Source organism: Hemitrygon akajei, chromosome 14 (assembly GCF_048418815.1).
Source record: "Hemitrygon akajei chromosome 14, sHemAka1.3, whole genome shotgun sequence".
Classification (NCBI taxonomy): Eukaryota; Metazoa; Chordata; class Chondrichthyes; order Myliobatiformes; family Dasyatidae; genus Hemitrygon; species Hemitrygon akajei.
The window spans coordinates 35,734,558-35,757,331 of NC_133137.1; the positions used below are offsets into that span (position 1 = coordinate 35,734,558).

At 41.8% G+C, this 22,774-nt stretch overlaps 1 protein-coding gene across 6 annotated transcripts in view; it reads right to left on the minus strand.

The window, feature by feature from the left end:
• The window catches only part of LOC140738485 (rabphilin-3A-like), a 267,048-nt gene that overhangs the window by 191,794 nt on the left and 52,480 nt on the right, over positions 1 to 22,774 (minus strand). The window contains exon 1 of one of the 6 annotated variants that reach the window (XM_073065820.1): positions 17,363 to 17,382. The exons of 3 other annotated variants lie outside the window; for them this stretch is intronic. Coding sequence is in view for 2 of the 3 variants with exons in the window: in XM_073065814.1 (XP_072921915.1) it covers positions 142 to 180 (39 nt within the window). In the remaining variant the exon portion in view is untranslated. Of the gene's footprint in view, positions 1 to 141; positions 189 to 17,362; positions 17,383 to 22,774 lie in introns of those variants that run through there. 2 more of the 6 variants (XM_073065814.1, XM_073065813.1) reach the window with 2 other exon arrangements.

The window sequence follows — 22,774 nt, forward strand, 5'->3', positions numbered from 1 at the left end:
ATTTCCTTTGCTAATGGCAACTCAATAAATTAAACTCCTTTAAAATATGCAAATTCAGCAATGATCACCCACTTTCCCTTTATCACCAATCTAAACTCAGTGATCAGCTATGAGATCCAATTACATTGAAGTTGAACTCACACTCCCACTATGTTGTACAGTTCCTTGCACTGTCTTCATATTTTTAACTTCCTCATTCATTGACGTTATGTTGATGATGCAATGTCCAGACAGATTACATGAGCCTCTATGTTGGTTAATCTTCACCAATAAATCCACTGGAATGCCTCAGGCAGCCAATTTACCTCTGGGTCCAAGGAACTATCCTTTCTATATTTTGCATCAGTCGTCACTGTGGAAGACACAAGTAGCATGACAGAAATACAGGAGTGTTGGTGGAGGGAGGGCAGAAGTGAGTGTAGTCACTATTACATACCACGGTTCTGAATGAAGTAACTGACAAGATTGAGGAGGCATTAATGGGGATCATTCTAGAATCACTAAATTCTGGAAAGTTTCTTGAGCACTGAAGACTCACTAATGTCACTTCATACTTTAAGAAGTGTGGCGGGGGGGGGGAGGCAAAAGACAGGAAATTATAGACCAGTTGGCCTGACTTCAGTGGACGGCAAGATGTTACAGCCATTATTAAGGATGAGGTTTTGGGGTACTTGGAGGCACATGATAAGATAGGTCGAAGTCAGCATGGTTTCCTTAAGAAGAAATCTTGCCTGCCAAATCTGTTGGAGTTCTTTGAGGAAACAGCAGGCAGGATAGATAAAGGAGAGTCAGTGTATGTTATTTGCTTGGATTTTCAGAAGAACTTTGACAAGGTGTCACACATGAGGATGCTAAACAAGATGCCCATGGTATTACAGAAAAGATACTAAAGCATTGGTTGACTAGCAAAGGGGGGTCTTTTCTGGTTGGCTGCCCTGGTGTTCCACAGAGGTCGGTGTTGAGACTTCTTCTTTTCACATTATATATTAATGACCTCGATGACAGCATTGATGCTTTGTGGCCAAGTTTGCAGATGATACATAGGATGGTTAAGGGGCAGGCACTGTTGAAGCAGTGAGTCTGCAGAAGGCCTTGGACAGATAAGGAGAATGGGTAATGAAGTGGCAGACAGAATACAGTGCAGGGAATTGTATGATTAAGTACTTTGGTAGATGCAATAAAAGCAAATTTGTAAGTACAGGTGGTCTTGGGGGTCGTTTATAAGGAAGGCAAATACAATATTCACATTTATTTCCAGAGGACTAGAACAACAAAGCAAAGATATAAGCAAAGGCTTTATAAGGCGTTGGTCATACTACATCTGAAGTATTGTGAGCAATTTTGTATTAATATTGGAGAGGGTCCAGAGGAGGTTTACAAGAATGAATCCAGGATTCAAGGGCCAATGTATGAGGAGTGTTTGATGTCCTCGCTGGAGTTTAAAATAACTAGGAAGGAATCACATTAAAACCTACCAAACATTGTAAGGCCTAAATTGACTTGACATGAGAGGGTGTTTCCAGAAGGACAGTCTGTGACCAGAGGACACAGCGTCAGGATACAAGGATGTTCATTTAGAACAGAGATGAGGAGCAATTTCTTTAACCAGAGGGTGGTGAACCTGTAGAATTCAGTACTACAAATGGCTGTGGAAGCCAAGTTGTTGGGTATAATTTAAAGCAAATGTTGATAGATTCTTGATTAGTCGGGGTATCAAAGGTAATGCTGAGAAGGCAAGCGAATTGCATTGAGGGGAAAATAAATCAGCCATGATCAAATGGCAGAGCAGAGTTGAGATAGATATGCTGGTTGAGTAGTGTTATAACAACAACTTTGTACATTGTCAGTAAGACCAAGGAATTGATTGTGGGCTTCAGGAAGGGGAAGTCAAGGGAACACACACCAGTCCTCATTAAGGGATCAACAGTGGGAAAGGTGAGCAGATTCAAGTTCCTGGGTGTCAACATCTCTGAAGATCAATCCTGAGCCCAATATAATGATGGAATACAAAGAAGGCATGACAGTGGCTTTATTTCATTAGGAGTTTGAGGAGACTTTGTATATCATCAAAGACACGCAAATTTCTACAGCTATATCGTGGGTTGCATCACCATCTCATATGGAGAACCCAATGCTGGAAAAAGCTGGAAAGTTGTAAATTCTGCCAGCTCCGTCTTGGGCACTAGCCTCCCTAACATCGAGGAAACCTTCAAAAGCTGATGCCTCAAGAAGAAGTCATCCATCATTAAGGATCCCCATCACTCAGGACACGCCCTTTTCTCATTGCTACCATAAAGGAGGTACAGGAGCCTGAAGACACACAATCAATGTTTCAGAAATAACTTCTTCACCTCCACCATCACATCTCTGAATGGACAATGAGCCAATGTACACTGCCTCACTATTATTTTCTCCCTTTTTGCTCTACTTATTGCAATTTATAGTTTTTAATTGTGTTGCACTATACTGCTGCTGCAAAACAATATATTTCATGACATATGCCAGTGATATTAAACCCGATTCCGATTCAGATTCAATCCTCATTCTCTGATTGTTCCCTCATTCTGTGTAATCACAACTTCCTCCTACCTTTGCTCCTGTTACTCCTTGTAATACTTCTTCCCATCCGTTACTCTATAATTGGTCTCTCAGTGCTCACTCATATAGTCCTTGAGCTAATTGTGTCTTTACTAACTCTAGAATGGCCTAATTATGCTCTTACATCTAATGGTCTTCTGATCTCATCCATATCCAAAATGATGATAAAGACCTGAGTAAAAGTACTGTCCAAACACAGACCTCAAATGGCAACGCTCCCCGGGTTATTCCAGCCTCAAATGTCAAAGGTGGTTCTGAACAGTATTCAAATTGGGTCACTGCATGCACTGGCAGAGAATCTGTTTCTGTGAATGTAGTAACACAGATCAAACTGTAGGTCAGATCATTAGCCACAAGAGTGACTGCAGATGCTGAAAATCCAGATTAACACACACAAAAAGCTGGAGGAACTCATTGGGTCAGGCAGCATCCATAAAGGAAAGTAAATAGTTGATATTCTATTAAAACTGAATCCTGATGAATCTTCTGTCCCCTTCCTTTCTAATCCTGAGTAGCCTTCTGCCCCTTCCTTTCTAATCCTGATTAACCTTCTGTCCCCTTCCTTTCTAATCCTGATGAATAGTCTCCACTAATCTATAAGAATCAGAATCAGGTTTATTATCACCAGTATGTGACGAGAAATTTATTACGTTAGCAGCAGCAGTTCAATGCAATACATACTATAGAAAAAATAAAATAATAAAAAAACAAATAAGTAATCTTATTCAGTATACCTTATACAGTATACGTATATTGAATAGACTAAAAATCGTGCAAAAACAGAAATACAATATATTAAATAAAAGTGAGGTAGTGTGTGAGGGTTCAATGTCCATTTAGGAATCAGATGGCAGAGGGGAAGAAGCTGTTCCTGAATCGGTGAGTGTGTGCCTTCAGGTTTCTGTACCTCTTACCTGAAAAGGGCAAGCCTTGGGTGCTGGGGGTCCTTAATAATGGACGCTACCTTTCTGAGACACCGCTCCTTGAATATGGCCTGGGTACTTTGTAGGCTTGTACCAAAGATTGAACTGACTAAATTTACAACCCTCTGCAGCTTCTTTCGGTCCTGTGCAGTACAGCCCCACTCCCCCATTCTGACAGTGATATGGCCTGTCAGAATGCTCTCCATGGTACATCTATAGAAGCTTTTGAGTGTATTTGTTGACATACCAAATCTCTTCAAACTCCTAATATAGTCACCGTCTTGTCTTCTTTATAACTACATCAATACGTTGGGACCAGGTTAGATCCTCAGAGATCTTGACACCCAGGAACTTGAAACTGCTCACTTTCTCCACTTCTGATCCCTCTATGAGGATTGGTATGTGTTCCTTCATATTACCCTTCCGGAAGTCCACAATCAGCTCTTTCGTCTTACTAACATTGAATGCCAGGTTGTTGCTGCGGCACCACTACACTAGTTGGCATATCTCACTCCTTTATGCCCTCTCGTCTCCACCTGAGATTCTACCGACAATGGTTGTATCATCAGCAAATTTATAGATGGTATTTGAGCTATGCCTAGCCACACAGTCATGGAGAGCTGAGCAGTGGGCTAAGCACACACCCCTGAGGTTCACCAGTGTTCTTTGCCTTTTCAAACTCTGTAATTGTTCACTCATATAATCCTTGGGGTAATTGTGCCTTTACCCCCTTGTCACTCTGTATAAGCCCACTCATTACTATAATTGCACGTCTTCTCCCTCTGAATAATTGCTCCCTCTCTCTGGCATCTTGGTGTAATCTCACACTCATTCCTCGCACAACAAATTCCATAAGAAAACATCCCAAGAGGACTATCAAGTAACATTTGATATCAAATCACATAAATATTAGCACAGGTGATCAAAATTTCAGGGATGTTTTAAAGAAGTGAGTCAGATTTAAGGAGGGAATTGCAGAGTGTAGTATTCTGAAATCTCCATTAAAAAAAGCATCAAATTCTACTTTCTGTATAACAGATCCTGTCCTTTCCATCCTCGGTATAATATACAAAGTCATCTGAAAATTGGAAGGTCTGCTGGATGGAAAGTTGGGTGTGAGCTTACAGTGTAAACATTGCTAATGTCACAGAGCACGTACACAGCATACACAGGTAAAATAACAAAAAGGACTAGCACATTACACGCCAACCTCAAAACACTTTACAAAGTATGTAAGAAACGCCGTCCTCACTGCAGTAATTCAGGACATGCAGTGTTTTAAGGACAGCAAACTCCCAGAAACAATCTTAACATAATGTGCCTAGGTGATGTTGAGGTCAGACATCTTTAATGTCCAACTAGGTGAGCACTCAGAGCCTTTGTTTAATGTCCTATCCAAAGGCACCAGTGAAGATCTCCTTCAGTAATGCAGTGGGACGATGCTCTATATTTTCACTGGGAATCAGGTTTATTAACACTGACATACTGTATATCATTAAATTTGCAGAGTCTGTGATAATAAACCTGATCCTGATTTTGAGCCACAGGTCAGTGATTACATTTCTCTTTCCACAGATTCCACCTGCCCTGTTAAATATTTCCAGCATTTTTCTATTCTGATTTCAGACTTACAGTGTCAGTACATCTTGTTTTTGGTGCATTTTCTGAAGTGAGATCAACAATTTTTTGGGTTCTAAAAGAATAAGGAGATCTGTCAGGAAGGTAGAATCTATGCCACAGCCTTGAGGGACTGTATAGTTCGCTCTTACTTTTGTAAAGAAGAAATCAACGGTGATGGGTGTGGAATCCCTGCCAACCCTTGTCGGCTGTAAGTTGAAAGAGTATTGGCACAATGGTTGAATTACTAGATTAACAGACAGACTCAATGATATAAGCTTGAATCTCAACATGGCAGATAGGATAAGCATATTTGGCTCTACAGGGAAGGAAGTTTGACATCCTTTACCAAACCTACAATACATGTGATTCCAGATCCACCACCATGGCTGACTCCTAATTTAGGGGCAATTAAGGATGGACAATAAACAAGGACACTACCAGCAATTTCTCCATTTTGTGAAGGCACACATTTTTAAAAGCTGCAATAGGATAATGTCCAGTGGAGTGGAGTGGAATGCAGGCACAATTAAATAAACCATGAGGAAATAGATATAGCTATTAACTGAAAATGTGTTTAATTCCTTAAAAAGGTGCAAAAAACAATAGAAGGGAAAGGGCAAGAAGGTTTGAACTGCTCTTTCATTTTGTTCACTCTTTCTGGTTATGCAACCTCATTTCTTGATGTTTGAAGTTTTATCTGGAAGGACAGCTGGTTAGACTGGAGGAAGACTGCGGTACAGCCTCTGCAGCAGATGAAGAATATATAATTAGAATTTTCCATTTTCCACAGAAAATGAACCTTTTACATAAAAAATCTCATTAATATAATCATCACATAGCAAAATGTCTCTCTGGAATTTACACTGTTAAATAACAGCTAGTTCAAACAGAGCGAGAGAGAGGGAGAGTGAGAGTGAGAGTGAGAGTGAGAGTGAGAGTGAGAGTGAGAGAGGGAGAGGGAGAGGGAGAGGGAGAGGGAGAGGGAGAGAGGGAGAGGGAGAGGGAGAGGGAGAGGGAGAGGGAGAGGGAGAGGGAGAGGGAGAGGGAGAGGGAGAGGGAGAGAGAGAGAGAGAGAGAGAGAGAGAGAAACTCCTGTCTCACCAGAATTAGCTAATCATTGATAGGCAAGAACAGCGGGGGAGGGGGGTTAAGAGGGTTCACAACATGTATCAACATCTTGACATTAATGTGAGGAGCGTCAATTAGACAGGGACCCTGTTAAAACATAAGACCGTAAGACATAGGGGCAGAATTAATTATCTGGCCCATCAAGTCGGTGCGTGGAATGCACTGCCTGAGTCTGTGGTGGAGGCAGATACACTAGTGAAATTTAAGAGACTACTAGACAGGTATGTGGAGGAATTTAAGGTGGGGGGGATATATGGGAGGCAGGGTTTAAGGGTCGGCACAACATTGTGGGCCGAAGGGCCTGCACTGTGCTGCATTGTTCTATGTTCTATAAATCTGCTCTGCCATTCCATTGTGGCTGATTTATTAACCCTCTCAACCCCATTCTCCTGTCCTCTCCCCGTAACCTTTGACACCCTGACCCATCAAAAAACTATTAAACTCCACTCTAAATATACCCAATGACTTGGCCTCCACAGCCGTCTGTGGCAATGAATTCTGCAGATTCACCACTCCCTAGCTAAAGAAATTCCTCATCTCTGTTCTAAATGGCTATCCCTGTATTCTGATGCTGTGCCCTCTGGTCCTAGACTACCCCACTTGGGAAACATGTTCTCCACATCCACTCTATCGAGGCCTTTCAACATTCGATAGGTTTCAGTGAGATTCCCCCTCATTCTTCTCAACTCCTGTGAATAAAAGGCCCAGAGCCAAACGTCCTCATACCTTAACCTTTTCCTTCCTGGAATCATTCTCGTGAACCACTTCTGGGCCCTCTCCAATGTCAGCATATCCTTTCTTAGATAAGGGGCCCAAATTTGCTCAAAATACTCCAAGTGCTTCATAAAGCCTTAGCATTCCATCCTTCCCTTTATTTTCTCTGAGGAAAGACATTCTTGCCATAGAGGGAGTACAAAGAAGGTTCACCAGATTGATTCCTGGGATGGCAGGACTTTCATATGAAGAAAGACTGGATCGACTAGGCTTATACTCACTGGAATTTAGAAGATCGAGGGGGGATCTTATTGAAACGTATAAAATTCTAAAGGGATTGGACAGGCTAGATGCAGGAAGATTGTTTCCAATGTTGGGGAAGTCCAGAACGAGGGGTCACAGTTTAAGGATAAAGGGGAAGCCTTTTAGGACCGAGATGAGGAAAAACTTCTTCACACAGAGAGTGGTGAATCTGTGGAATTCTCTGCCACAGGAAACAGTTGAGGCCTGTTCATTGGCTATATTTAAGAGGAAGTTAGATATGGCCCTTGTGGCTAAAGGGATCAGGGGGTATGGAGAGAAAGCAGGTACAGGGTTCTGAGTTGGATGATCAGCCATGATCATACTGAATGGCGGTACAAGCTCAAAGGGCCGAATGGCCTACTCCTGCACCTGTTTTCTATGTTTCTATGTTTCTCATCCTCTCAAAATGAATGCTAACACTCCATTTGCCTTTCTTACCACCAATTCAACCTGCAAGTTATCAAAACCAGAATCAGGTTTATTATCACTGGCATGTGTCATGAAATTTGTTAACTTAGCAGCAGCAGTTCAATGCAATACATAAAATAGAAGAAAAAAATAATAAGTAATTAATATCAGTTACAGTATATGTATATTGAATAGATTAAAAATCATGCAAAAACAAAAAGTAATATATATTTTAAAAGTGAGGTAGAGTTCACGGGTTCAATGTCCATTTAGGAATCGGATGGCAGAGGGGAAGAAGCTGTTCCTGAATCGGTGAGTGTGTGCCTTCAGGCTTCTGTACCTCCTACCTGATAGTAACAGTGAGAAAAGGGCATGCCCTGGGTGCTGGAGGTCCTTAATAATGGATGCTGCCTTTCTGAGACACCGCTCCTTGAAGATGTCCTGGGTACTTTGTAGGTTAGTACCCAAGATGGAGCTGACTAAATTGATGACCCTCTGCAGCTTCTTTTGGTCCTGTCCAGCAGCCTGCCCTGCCCCCATACCAGACATGCTCTCCATGGAACATCTATAGAAGTTATTTGTGTTTGTGTTGACGTACCAAATCTCTTCAAACTACGAATGAAGTATAGCCATTGTCTTGCTTTCTTTATAACTGCATCAATACAAAGGGACCAGGTTAGATCCTCAGAGATCTTGATACCCAGGAACTTGAAGCTGCTCACTCTCTCCACTTCTGATCCCTCTATGAGGATTGGTATGTGTCCCTTCGTCTTACCCTTCCTGAAGTCCACAGTCAGCTCTTTCGTCTTACTGACATTGAGTGTCAGGTTGTTACTGTGGCACCACACCACTAGTTGGTATATCTCACTCCTGTATGCCCTCTCGTCTCCACCTGAGATTCTACCAACAATGGTTGTATCATCAGCAAATTTATAGATGGTATTTGAACTATGCCTAGCCACACAGTCATGGGTATAGAGAGAATAGAGCACACACCCCTGAGGTGCGCCGGTGTTGATCGTCAGCGAGGAGATGTTATCATCAATCCACATAGACTGTGGTCTTCCAGTTAGGAAGTCGAGGATCCAATTGCAGAGGGAGGTACAGAAGCCCAGGTTCTGTAACTTACTAATCAGGATTGTGGGAACCTTTAGGGAATGCTACACAATGATGTCAAAGTCACTTTACACCTCTGATTTTTCAATTTTCTTCCCATTTAGAAAATAGTCTATGACTTTATTCCTTCTACCAAAGTGCACGACCATACACTTCCCCACACTATATTCCATCTACCACCTCTTTGACCATTCTTCCAATCTGTCTAAGTCCTTCTGCACACCTCGTGCTTCCTCAACACTACATGTGCCTCCACTTACCTTTGCATCATCTGCAAACTTGGCCACAAAGCCATTAAGTCCATCATCCAATTCATTGACATATAACATGAAAAGAATCGGACCCAATGCTATCACGGCAGCACACCACTAGTCACTGGAAGACAACCAGAAAAGGCCTCCTTTATTCCCACTCTTTACCTTCTGCCAGTCAACCAATCTTCTATCTTTACTGGTATCAGCTTCTTATTTCCTCAAAGAATTCCAACAGACTTGTCAGGCAAGACTTTTCCTTAAGGAAACTGTGCTAACTTTGGCCTACTATATCATGTGCCTCCTAGTACCCGGATTTTGGTTCTTTGTGGGAATGGGACCTGCTCTCAGGGCCTCATGACCGGCTACTTTTCAATATGCCAAGGACACGGCCTAATAGACTAGCACACCTTCAGGGTGCCGGATTTTCGTGGTTCTAGAGGTGGGCAGATTCGAGGCTGTACCCTTGGATCTGCTGCCGCCGACTGATAAGTCGCGGGAGAACAAGGAAGACCGCAAACAGCAGGCTTGCAGTTGGCTGCATGCCCAGAGGCACAGAGCTCAGAAAAAACGATGCAACAGACTTTTAATACCATAAATCAGTGGGCTGTTTTGTTATGTCTCCCCTCTTGCTGTGAAATAGGGACACCTCTTTTTCCCTTATTAGGGAGAGGGAGAGCCTGTGCCATGTCAAATTCCGGGTGAACAAGTAGTCTTTGGGGTTCTGCAAGACGGTGTCTTTATTGAAGCTTTGCTGCACGCTCGAGTGCTCGGTGGGGTCACTGATGCTTTATTACTGGGGGTTGTTGTTGCCTTGCTGCTGCTTACACGTGGGAGGGGGGAGTTGGGGGAGGGCTTTGAGGTTCTAATGTTTAACTGTCATTCATTCTTTGGGGCACTCCTCTATTTTTGTGGATGTTTGCAAAGAAAAGGAATTTCAGGATATATATCGTAAACATTTCTCTGACATTAAATGTACTTATTGAAACTTCATCCTTAATTGTTGTAGTTGGATAATCCACGGCAGTTAGTGTGTTAGACAGCTTCCTTTTAATCAGGAGGGTAATCAAGATTTTAAAGGCAGAGTTTTGTGGCAGTTTCTCTTGAGTTGAAGAGAGACCAATCATCAAGAGGCAATGCAATCAAGAGCTACCTTTCAGTTAGGTCTGCGTTCAAGATATAAAAGCAGAGCTTCGCACCAGTTTTCTCCGAGTTGGACGATCGATAGTAGAGAGTGCATTAGAGAGTTACCAGTTAATCAGGGCGGTGAGCAAGATTTTAATGGCAGAGGTTCATGGCAATTTACGAAAAAGCTTTAACCAGTGACCCATCGGTGCTTGGGATTGATTAGCAAGAGCAAATTAATGAAATGCAGGGACAAGTGCAGCAGTCGTCATCTGAGTGGACATAGTCAGAGTGGTGATCTTGAGGCTTTAGCTCTTCGAGGCTTCTGCGAAGAGAAGCTTCAGTCAGAGAAAGCAAAGGAAAGAAAAGCTCAAGGTTAAGATTTTTTCTTCCCTCCTTTATATCTGCTCAGCTAGGATTGTAGAGATGCCAGGCAGGATAGTGGAATGTTCCTCTTGAGGGATGTGGGAAGGCAGGGAGACCTCCAGTGTCCCTGACAACTATAACTGTGAGAAGAGCATCCGGATCTATTTGGTAGGACATATAGAAAGGTAGTCACACCCAAGCTGCAGGACACAGGAGACTGGGTGACAGTCAGGAAGGGAAAAGGGGTTAAGCAGCCAGTGCAGAGTATCCCTGAGGCCATCCCCCTCAACAACAGACATATCACTTTGGATATTGTTTGGGGCAGGGGAGGAGAGTTGACCTAACAAGGGAAAGTCACAGTGGTCAGATCTCTGGCACTGAGTCTGCCTCTGTGGCTCAGAAGGGAAAGAGGGAGAAGAAACATGTGTGGTGATAGTGGATTTTTAAGGGAATAAACAGGAGGTTCTGTAGGCGAGAACGAGATTTTCGGAAGGTATGTTGCCTCCTGAATGTCAGGGTCCGGGATACCTTGGATCGAGTCCTCAGCATTCTTAAGTGGGAGGGTGAACAGCCAGAAGTCACGGTCCTTATAGGTATCAATGATATGGGGAGAACGAAGGATGAGGTTCTACATAGAGAGTTCAGGCAGTTAGGTGGGAAGTTAAAGGGCAGGTACTCCAGGGCTGCGATCCAAGGATTTCTACCCATGTCACATGCTAGTGAGGCCAAAACTAGGAAGATTATATAGTTTAATAGATGGCTAAGGAGTTGGTGTAGGAGGGAGGGCATATGATTTTTGGATCATTGGGCTCTCTTCCAGGAAAGGTGGGACCTGCACAGAAAAGACATTTACACCTGAAGTTTCAATGGCCAGGCAGGAGGGCAGAGAGGGCAGTGTTGCTCTGATGACAAAAAATGAAATTAAATCATTAAAAAGAGGTGACACAGGGTTGGAAGGTGTTGAATCTTTGTGGATAGAGCTAAGGAACTGCAAGGGTAAAAAGACCCTGATGGGAGTTGTATACAGATCCCCAAACAGTAGTAAGGATAAGGTCTACAAATTATAACAGGATCTAGAAAATGCATGCCAATAGGGCAATGTTACAATAATCTTGGGGGATTTCAATATGTAGGTAGATTGGGAAAATCAGGTTGGTGCTAGATTCCAGGAGGGAGAATTTCCAGAGCGCTTGTGCAATGGCTTTGTAGAGCAGCTCGTGGTTGAGCCCATTAGGGGATCAGCTATTCTGGATTGGGTGTTGTGCAATGAACCAGAATTGTTTAGACACCTTAAGGTACAGGAACTCTCAGGGTAAGTGAACATAGTATGACGAAACTCATCCTGAAATTTGAGAAGGAAAAGCTGAAGTCAAATGTATCAGTGTTACAGTGGAGTAAAGGGAATTACAGAGGCATGAGAAAGGAATTGGCCAGAATTGATTGGAAAAGTACAGAGCAGCAATGGCTGGAATTTCTGGAAGCAATTTGGAAGGCACAAGATATATACATTGCAAAGAGGAAGAAGTATTCTAAAGGACAGATGACACAACTGTGGCTAACAAGAGAAGTAAAAATTAGCATAAAATTCAAAGAGAAGGCATATAATAGAGTAAAAATTAGTGTGAAATTTGAGGATTGGGAAGCTTTTAAAAATCAACAGAAGGCAACTAAAAAAGTCATTAAGAAAGTAAAGAAGGAAGAAGAATGATGTTAGCCAATAATATTAAAGAGGATACCAAAAGTTTCTTCAGACACATAAAGTGTAAAAGGGAGGTGAAAGTGGATATTGAACCACTGGAAAATGATGCTGGAGAGGTAGTAATGGGGGACAACGAAATGGCAGTCAAACTGAATAGGTATTTTGCATCAGTCTTCACCATGGAAAACACTTGCTGGTAGAAGTTCCAGATGTCATGGTGAATGAAGTGTATGAAGTTATCATAACAAGAGAGAAGTTTCTTAGGAAACTGTAAGGTCTGAAGATAGATCAGTCACCTGGACCAGATGGTGTACACCCCAAGGTTCTGAAAGAGGTGGTTGAAGAGATTGTGGAGGCATGAGTAATGATCTTTCAAGAATCACTAGATCCTGGAATGGTTCCGGAAGACTGGAAAATTGCAAATTTTACTCCACTATTCAAGAAGGAAGAGAGGCAGAAGAAAGGAAATTATAGGCCAGTTAGTCTGACCTCAGTGGTTTGAACATATTGGAGTCGATAATTAAGGATAAAATCTCAGGGTACTTGGAAGCACATGATAGAATAGGCCACAGTAAAGGGAAAATCTTGCCTGACAAATCTGTTGCAATTCTTTGAAGGAACAAGGAGAATCAGATGATGTTGTGTACTTAAATTTTCAGAAGGCTTTTGACGAGGTGCCATGCATGAGGTTTTCTTAACAAAGTACAAGCCCATGGTATTACAGGAAAGAATCTAGCATGGATAAACCAATGGTTGATTGGCAGGAGGGAATAAAGGGAGCCTTCATTCATACAGGCAACCACTGGAACACTGGAACTTTTGCATTGGGACCGATTCTTCTTACATTGTATGAATGATTTGGATGATAGAATTGATGGTTTTGTTGCAAATTTACAGACAATATGACGATAGGTCGGGGAGGCGGTAGTTTTGAGGAAGTAGAGGGGCTACAGAGGACTTAGACAGATTAGGAGAGTGAGTAAAGAAATGGCAGATTAAATACAGTGTCAAGGAATGTATGGTCATGCACTTTGGCAGAAGAAAGGGTTGACTGTTCTCTAAATGGAGAGAAAATGCAAAAAACTGAAACACAAGGAGACTTGGGGATGCTTGTGCAATGCTAGCATTCATTTCAAAAGGACTAGAATATAAAAGCAAGGATGTAATGTTGAGATTTTATAAAGCATTGGTGAGACCTAGCTTAAGAGTATTGTGAGTAATTTTCAGCCACTTATTTTAGAAAGGATGTGCTGAAACTGGAGAGGGTTCAAAGGAGGTTCACAAAAATTATTCCAGGATGGAGTGGCTTCTCACATGAAGAGCATTTGATGGCTCAGTGCCTGTATTCACTAGAATTCAGAAGAGTGAGCGGTGCCCTCATTGAAACCTATCGAATGGTGAAAGGCCATGATAGGGTGGATGTGGAGAGGAAGTCTCCTATGGTGGGAGAGGACACAGTTTCAGAATAGATGGGTGTCCTATTAGAACGGAGATGAGGAGGAATTTCATTAGTCAGAAAATGGTGAATCTGTGGAATTTTTTGCTATAAACAGTTTTGGAGGCCAAGTCTTCATGTATATTTAAGGCAAAGGTTGAATTCTTAATTCTTGTTCGGTCTGGCATGAAAGGATACAGGGAGAAGGCAGGAGATTGGGACTGAGAGGAAAAGTGGATCAACCATGATGAAATGGCACAGCAGACTCAGTGGGCCAAATGGTCTAATTCAGCTCATATATCTTATGGTTATAGTCAATAGTGGATTGCAACATCTTCTCAGCCACTGAGGCCAGGCTAATTGATTATTAATTCCTTTTCTCTGCCTCCCTCTCTTCTTAAAGACGGGAGTGAAATCTGCTGCAAGAACAGGCCAATGTTTTTGTTAGAAGAAAGGATTGAGTTGTTTGAAAAGCAGTCATGGTAGAATAATCTGCAGATCCTTACTGACATTACCGACTCCGTCCGAGCATAAATGTTTCAAGGTTAGTGCCCATTAACCCTTGCATACCCAGATACAAATGGGCAGATGTTGTGAAGTTTGAGCCTCTCAGCTACTGGTCACCATATTGGAAGTAATGTTTGCCTGCTGCTTGTCTAGTATGGTCTTATGACTTTGAGGCTGCCTCTGATGCTGAGCTGACATCAGGTTGGGAATAGTTGTGGTGGCATCATTAAGAAAATAGTGGCTGATCAAAATCAGTGGTGGGCAGCCTGGAAGGCCCTAACAAAAGGCTCACAGTCCTGCCCCATGGTGTTGACTCACAGCCAGTTGTAAATGACGCCTGACACAGATTCACAGATTTCAAGGGAATCCTATCTACCTTGTGGACTTGTGCATTGTACCACCAGAATGCAGCTTAACAGCTCAGTCCTTCATTCAATTGAGCATGCACAGAGTACTTGCGAGGACAAGCCCAATAATCCAAGCCTCAATGTCAAATATTTCCAGCATTGTAGGTCTGGTGGACTCTTGAATGATATGGTCGTGTAAACAGACAATAGCTTTCATAGATCTCATTCATGTTGACTGAAATGCCTGTCTGCACTAGTCCCATAGCTTTTCAAAATTTTCATCCAAATGTCTTTAAACTTTGTAATCGTACCTGTCTGTATTACCTCTCTGGTAGCTCATTCTATATACTTACCACCCTTTGTGTGAAAAACCTACACCTCAGATTCCCTTAAAATCGCTCCCCTCTCCCTTTACATCTTTGCTCTCTACTTTAAGCCTCCCTTATCCCAGGGTTGCAAGAAGATTAGAGAACAAAAAGAAAAGGTATTCATGGAGGCAGAGGCCATGGCTCAGATACCACAATAAAATTTCACATCAATCTTTCCCAAAAAAGATGCTGTTGGAGTCTCAGCAAGGATGAAATTGAGATTCCAGCTTGGCAAAAGATTTACAAAGAGGAATGTGAAAGGCTAGCACCACATTAAGTGTATAAATTGCTTGGTTATGATAGGACATATTTTAGTTTGCTATGAAAGCCAAGGAAATTCCAGCAACCCTAGCATAACCTTACAATCATCTGTACATTTAATTATGGTGCCAGAGGAATGGAAAACTGCAGATCTTACACCATCATTCACGAAAAATAATGCCAGGATAAAGTTAGTAACTAAGGACAATTGAGATTAACATTCAAAGTTTTTGAAACAACTATCACCATCAGAATCTGACCAAGTTTGAATTGAATATCAGCTTTCTCTATAGGCAAATCATTTTTGTCATATTTAACATGGTAACTATAGTAACATATACATAATTAAATAATATATTTACTTTATACTTTGAATATATGGAATCAATGTCTCATTTTTAACTGCATTGTATTTGTGGTTTCTAAATGACAATAAACTGAAACTGAAACTGAACTGACATATGCTGGTGATATTAAACCTAATTCTGATTCTGATTCCAAGAAATGTTTGACAAAGTGCCCCATGACTATCTAGTCATCAAGACTTAAACCCGTAGAACAAAACAGGCTGGATCAGCTCAGATAGATTAACTAGAAAATAAGGAACAATAGGTTTCCAGATTTTGTTTTCCAGAGTGGAGGTTCAAGGTTCAAGGTGTATTTATCATCTAAGCACGTATGCAGTAAACAACTGCGATGAGGTAAGTATATAGTGGAGCTCCCCCGGGATCAGTACCAGAATTCATCGTTTTCTCTGATATATGCTAAGGACTTGGACTTGTGTGTACAGGGCACAATGTCCAAATTGGTAGATGATGCAGTGAACCATGAAGAGGATAGTTAATAACAGACCTCAAAAGAATTTGGGCTAGTGGAATGATGGGTAGATGGTGGATGAAATTTAGTACTGTGAATTGCAAAATATTACAATTTGGTGGAGAAAGTGACATGAAAGATCATTTTGACGGCACTTTTACAAATATGACACAATAACAGAGATGGGTATAAATGCATTACTTATTGAAAGTAGCAAAGCAGAATAAGAAACACACGGGACCTTGTTTTTTTAAAATATAAATAGAGACATGGAGTACAGAAGCAAGGAAGTCACGGTCAGTTGTAAAATATTAAAATGATTCCAGGAGTGAGAGAGGTTAGTTATGTAGATAGTTATTTGGAGATCCTATGGTTTTCCCCATTGGAATATAAAAGGTTACAAGGGGATTCGATAGAGGCATTTTACAGTGAGTGTACAGGCAGTGTAAATAAACAGCCGGTATGCTCACTATAGGCATAAACTGCCTGTGATTGACAGGAAGTAACATAAGGAAGAAAAAGTTTTTGTTACAGAGCAAGCTGTTAGGAATGGCTCATTGAGTGCTGCTGCTTCACCCCCAGGACCCTAGGTTCAATCCTTTCTTGGTGCGCTGTCTGCGAGTGCCCTGACTTGCTCTCACATCCCAAAGATGCGACTTCCATTTAACTGGCTACTGTAAATTACCCTTTAATATTGGTTAGTGGCAAAAAAAAAATTCAAAAGGGTGAGAGTGAGCAAGTTGCAGGATTATGGAGAGAAAAAAACGATGGGGAAAGAATCTAATAGGATTGCTCCCCCTTGAGCTGGCATAGACTGATGGGCTGAATGTCATCCTGTATCATAACATAATAAGGGTCTGAGTTGCATTTCCAGGAACAGTTGTACAGAGAAGATCAATTGTAATATTCAAAAGGGATCTGAAAGAAAAAAGTCCTCAGGGCTGTGGCGAGTGTGTGTGAGAGCTGAGACATAGTGGATGGCTTTCACTTGGAGCTGGTACAGAATCAATGGGATGAATGTCCAGCCTTTGTGCTGTGCTGATTTGAAAGACGGTGGCATACAGATACAGAGCAACTTTTACCAACAATGCTGCCAGCTTTAAATTCTTAGCTAGTGTTTCTTGAAAGTAACTATTCTCTGGTATGGTCACCACTGTGATTTATGAAAAGTTACTGTCACAGCTTTCGCTATTTGCCCCCTCAAACAGAATTTTGTTATTTGGCACTCTGTACCTGTGCCAGCTATTCGAAAGAACAATCCAATTCATCCCATTCCCCTGATCCTTTCTCAAAATCCTGCAATTTTCAATGTCACCCACAAACACTCCCACCTCCCAACCAATTCCCTTTGGTTAAGTTTTAACATAACTTGCTTACCCTTCAGATTGACTTGGTATTCTGTGAGTATTATGGGAGTGACTAAGTATTCTGTTAAAATTAATTATTATCCTGAACAAAACCTGGGTCTTTATGGAATTCAGTTACATGGTGTTCTAGTTCATTGAATTGCCCCCACCCACCACTCATCTTGCATATAACACAGAGTCAAATGGTTCAAATTGATTTGAATGCTGGGTACAGTTGCTGGATCTTGGGCTTTATTAATAAACTACTGTAGTGAAAAGACCAACCTCTGAAAGACTGGCCAAAGCTCCGTAGCAATCCTTGTGAAAAGGGGAATGCAGGCTTGAATGGGGAATAGGGTCTGTGTAGAAAACAGCAATTAATAGTGGGGCAAGTGGAAAGTTATCTGTGATAGGGAGGTTTGGAAACTGGAGGTGTAGAAATGGGAGTGGCGACCAGTGTCAGATTGATGGCCATGAATGGGGACGTGAAGCCAGCTCAGGTCAGGAGGCCGCTTAGCCTCAGGCTAAGCTAAGCATAGAAATGGAATTCACATATTTTTCCAACAAAACTAGAAAAAATAACAACCAAAACCAGACCCGTGTCTACTCAATATTCAAGAGTTTAACGCTTTGCTTCATTTAGGGATGTGTGCTTAAGTCTAACTCTTCTTGTTCAGGTAGCCCCTCTTTAAGACCTATCAGAATCCCACAGAAGGTTTGCGTTTAAAATGATAATTTGGAATCCAGGTGTATGGGGTCCCTGGAACCTGAATGGATATATCCAATATTAACATTAACTCTGGATTCCTGTCATGCTTAAAGAAATTTTAAAATTATTAAGGAAAACAGCTCACAAGATGAAGGTTAAGAGTTGGAATAATCCTGGAGAATTTTTAGAAAATACTTCAATACATTGGGGGCCAGTGTCAAGTCTGAGGAAACATAAGATTAAGATGTGCAGGTCAGGAAGTAGAAGTAGGCCCAATGAAGCAAGCACGAGGCAGAAAACAAATGAGAGCAAACACGAGGAAATCTGCAGATGCTAGAAATTCAAACAACAACACACACAAAATGCTGGTGGAACACAGCAGGCCAGGCAGCATCTACAGGGAGAAGCGCTGTCGACGTTTCGGGCCAAGACCCTTCGTCAGGACTGTTTTCCTCGTCATCTGGCCTTTGAGAAGTTTGAAGCTCTACTAATGCTTCTGAGCAGGAACATTCTCTGAGTCTCCCCATCCTATCTAGGTTGACAGCACTGCAACCTAGAAGGTACAACATGGGCCAGTTCCTGTATTCAAATAGTGCCAACCTTTAATGTGGTAAAGGTGGTTAGATTTTCCCTTTGAGTTAAGGCCAATTTCCCCTTTTTTGGCATTACAGCACAATCTGAGATTCTCTTGATCTCCCTCGAAATCAGAAAACCACACATGGTCATTTTATGCAAATCCAAGTACAGAGTCAACGTTAACAGGACTTTCAGTTATGAGATCTATGCTGCATTGAGTTCTTAAGCAACATATGGAAGTGTATTTGTCGAGTGGGATTAATTGGTGATGCCCCTCCAGACTGACTCCTAAATCCACTCTGCTTTTTCTGCTGGGATAATTACATTGTGCTCTCTCTTCTTGCTGTGGCAAACCAGAGGCCAGCACATGCAACTTAAGTTTCTCATGGTACTAACCTTGGCAAAGCAAAAACCACATGGCATCCTGTAGGAAATAAGACTGGATCCCTGTATATGTGTTAATGGTAATGGCTGGTTGTGTTTTCAAATTTCAACTATCTGCCAAATAATCCATGATTCTGAGATTCCATTGTTATTTTGGCCCTTCTAAGGATGTGTGTGTGTGTGTGTGTGTGTGTGTGTGTGTGTGTGTGTGTGTGTGTGTGTGTGTGTGTGTGTGTGTGTGTGTGTGTGTGTGTGTGTGTGTGTGTGTGTGTGTGTGTGTGTGTGTGTGTGTGTGTGTGTGTGTGTGTGTGTGTGTGTATATATTTTTTGGGATCATCTGCAGTTGTGACAGTTTGCACATTATCTTCATACTGAGGTTATTAATAAACCTGATGAATAGCGTTAAGTCTCAGATAAAGTTCCTGAGAGACTCAACTTGTCAAATAAGGGCCACCTGTACTAACCTCCGTTCTTCCTTCTTGAGGCCAACTCCCTAACGAATTAATAACCTTGTCTTTGAGCCCAGCCTTCACTATATCTTGTGATGAAAGTTTCCACATAATCTCTAGATAGAAGGATCCATCAGAAGTAAAGTTCAAAATAAATTTATTATCAAAGTACATATATGTCACCATATATAACCCCGAGATTCATTTTCAGCGGGCATACAAAAAACCCTACAGAATCAATGAAAGACCACACCCAACAGGATGGACAAACAACCAATATGCAAAAGACAACAAACTATGCAAATACAAAAGAAAAAGTAAATAAAAAAATGAGCAATACATTTCAAGAATATGAGATGAAAGGTCCTTGAAAGCGAGGGAACATTTCAATGATGGGCAAGTGAAATTGAATGAAGTTATCCCCACTGGTTCAAGAGCCTGATGGTTGAGGGATAATAACTATTTGTGAACCTGGTTGTGTGGGTCCTGAGGCTTCTGTACCTTATTCTTGATTTGCTGATCCAGTTTACCACACTGTGATCCAAATTATTAAGACAGATGTTAAACAACAATGGATCCAGCACTGATCCCTGCACCATACCTCTAGTTATAGACCTCTAGTCAGAGAAACCACCTACTACCACTCCCTGGCTTTCCCACTAAGCCAATTTTGGATCCACTTAGCTAATTCATCCTGACTGCCAAGTGACTTAATCTTCTGAACCTACCCCATGTGGATCTTGGTGAAAGGCTACATGGGCCTTTGTCACACCTTAACAGCCATTGTCTATGATAAAAGGAGGCAGACAAAAACAGTTGAAAGATGGAGACAATAGCAGGGTGGTGAAGTGAAAGTGGAGACTTCTATCATGTCTTCCATCTCCACCAATCCCTCTCCCCTACCTGATTCAATCTGCCTTTCATCCTTCAAATGTCACCACAGCCCACCCCCAGATCCATCAATCCATCTCTGGTCTCTGTCTTAACACTTCCCTCTTCTCTTTATATAGGCCTTCTTCCCTCTCGACTGGTAGTACTAATACAGGATTTTGACCTGCTAGTCTACATTTCCTTTCCCCTCAAAGATGCTGCTTGACCCACGGAGTTCTTCCAGCAGATGGTTTGTTGCTCCAGATTCCATCATCTGCAATCTCTTGTGTCTCTGTAGATTCAGTCATCCAGCACAATAATCCTACAATATCCCACACTAATCACATTCTACTCTCCCCACTTTCCCATCAACTGCTTGCAGATTCTGCACTCAGCTACACTGGACAATTTACAGTGGCAAATTAACCTGCCCATCTTTGGGATGTGGCAAAAACTGGAGCACCCGTAAGAATCATTGTCACAAGGAGAACGTACAAACTCCACACAACAGTCGATATCCAGATTGGACCGAAATCTACTGGCTGCCTCACTGTGCTGCTGTCACCCCATCAACACACACTCATGTGCATGTGATGCTTCAACAATTTATGACTGTGTCCTCAGAGGATGGTGTGGTGGTTCTCCTAATGTGAAACGATTGGGAATTCTCCAATAATGTCAAAGTGTTCTGATAGACCCTTCACGTTGGAAAATGATTTAATCTGAACTTCTCATCGACCACATCTCAGGACACAAACACGTTGATTCCATTATTTTCAATGGAACTATCCCTTTAAAGCAAGATCTGTGTGTCCGAGCAAAAGTCAATTAGTGAAGCACACTGGTACTGGCTCAGCAGGTTGGACTAACTGAGCTTTCCCAAGCATTACCCATTGTCTGTGTAGAGCTGATTTATCCGCAGCTGCTGTCAGCTGAACAGCCATCAATAGCTGTCTGGTTCTCTGTCACTGATGAGTCCACTCTTGTAATTTCTTCTTCTTCTCTACCAATCAGAGATCAGAAGCTGCTTCCAAAGTCTTTGGGGCAGCTGAACTCTGCACAGCATTGCAGAGAAATACTGCTGCCTTGACCTTAAGCCTGGCCCCAGCCTCTACCTTTAGCTTGACTGGAGACAGGTTTAACTCCTCAGTTGTTATGGTTTGGGTGATCCAGGTTTCCTCAATTTAAACATGCACTACCTCTGCAGAAAATGTTCCGGAAGCTACCATAATTTAAAAAAGGCAGCCACTATGACAATGAATTTTCTGGCAACTTCTGTTCCCACTACTAAATGTATTGTCCAAATAAAAGTAAGATGTAAAGTTTCTGCACTGCGTTTTTATATTTTGTATATATATTTTATTATGAATAAAGCTAATTTTTTGAAATAAAAGATGTTCAAAGTTCTGGTCATCTCTATGGTGGAGATTGATAGGAATTGTTGTCTGGTTTAATGAGCTGAAGAGCTCATTTTCATCCATTTTAGTGAAAAACAGTCTTTGTAAAAAACTGGTTTCTACCTTCTTCTTTTCCCATTAGTTCTCCCTTTATTCTTCCCTCACTGGGGCACATGCACATAGCTCCATAGACCAGTGATCTGAAATCCATTCAGAATACCTTTCCTCCATACAGCTAACATGGCCCAGACTTAACAGTGGGCCATGGTGCAGTATTTGACATTTATGCCACGCTTCTCCCAAATGTGGTGTGCATGGGGAGGAAGTAGTCTCTCCCCGTTTAAAGTCTCCACTGCTTTTCATTGGATTTTAAAACTTTAATTTGGAGATCCAGCACAGTAACAGGCCCTTCCGGCCCGCGCCGTACAATTACACCCATGTGACCAATTAACCTACTAATCTGTATGCCTTTGAACTGTGGGAGGAAACCCACACAGTCATGGGGAGAACTTACAAACTCCTGACAGACAGGAGCAGGAATTGAACCCTGGTCGCTGGTGCTGTAAAACAACGCGCTAACCGCTACACTATGTCAAGGGTTAAAATCCGACTGATATATTTGTGTGCTGTTTACAGGGAGATTGCCTGTAATCTCTTACATGGTGATTAATGTTTGTAACCAGTCTTTGCCAGAGAGGATGTTCAAGGTATTAGAGATTACTAAATGGATATCTAAAATCAGAAAGGGATTAATGAATCACCAGTTGCAGTGCTCCAGTCCAAGCATCCCAGGCAGACTGAGATGAGAGTAAAGAAACCATAGCTCATTCCCAGGTACCTTATGATGCCACATTGTCTCACTTACTACCTGACCTAGTCCACAATAAAAGCCCATCCTGTTAAATCTGTACCTAAAATTATGCTAAATAAATACACTGGAAAGAATATATGGAGGCGAAGGATGTATGTCGCAGTACAGAAGGAAACCATTCAACCTATCAACTATAGAAAAAGGAACAGGAGAAGACAGTTCAGCTCTTCTAGCCTGCACTACCCAT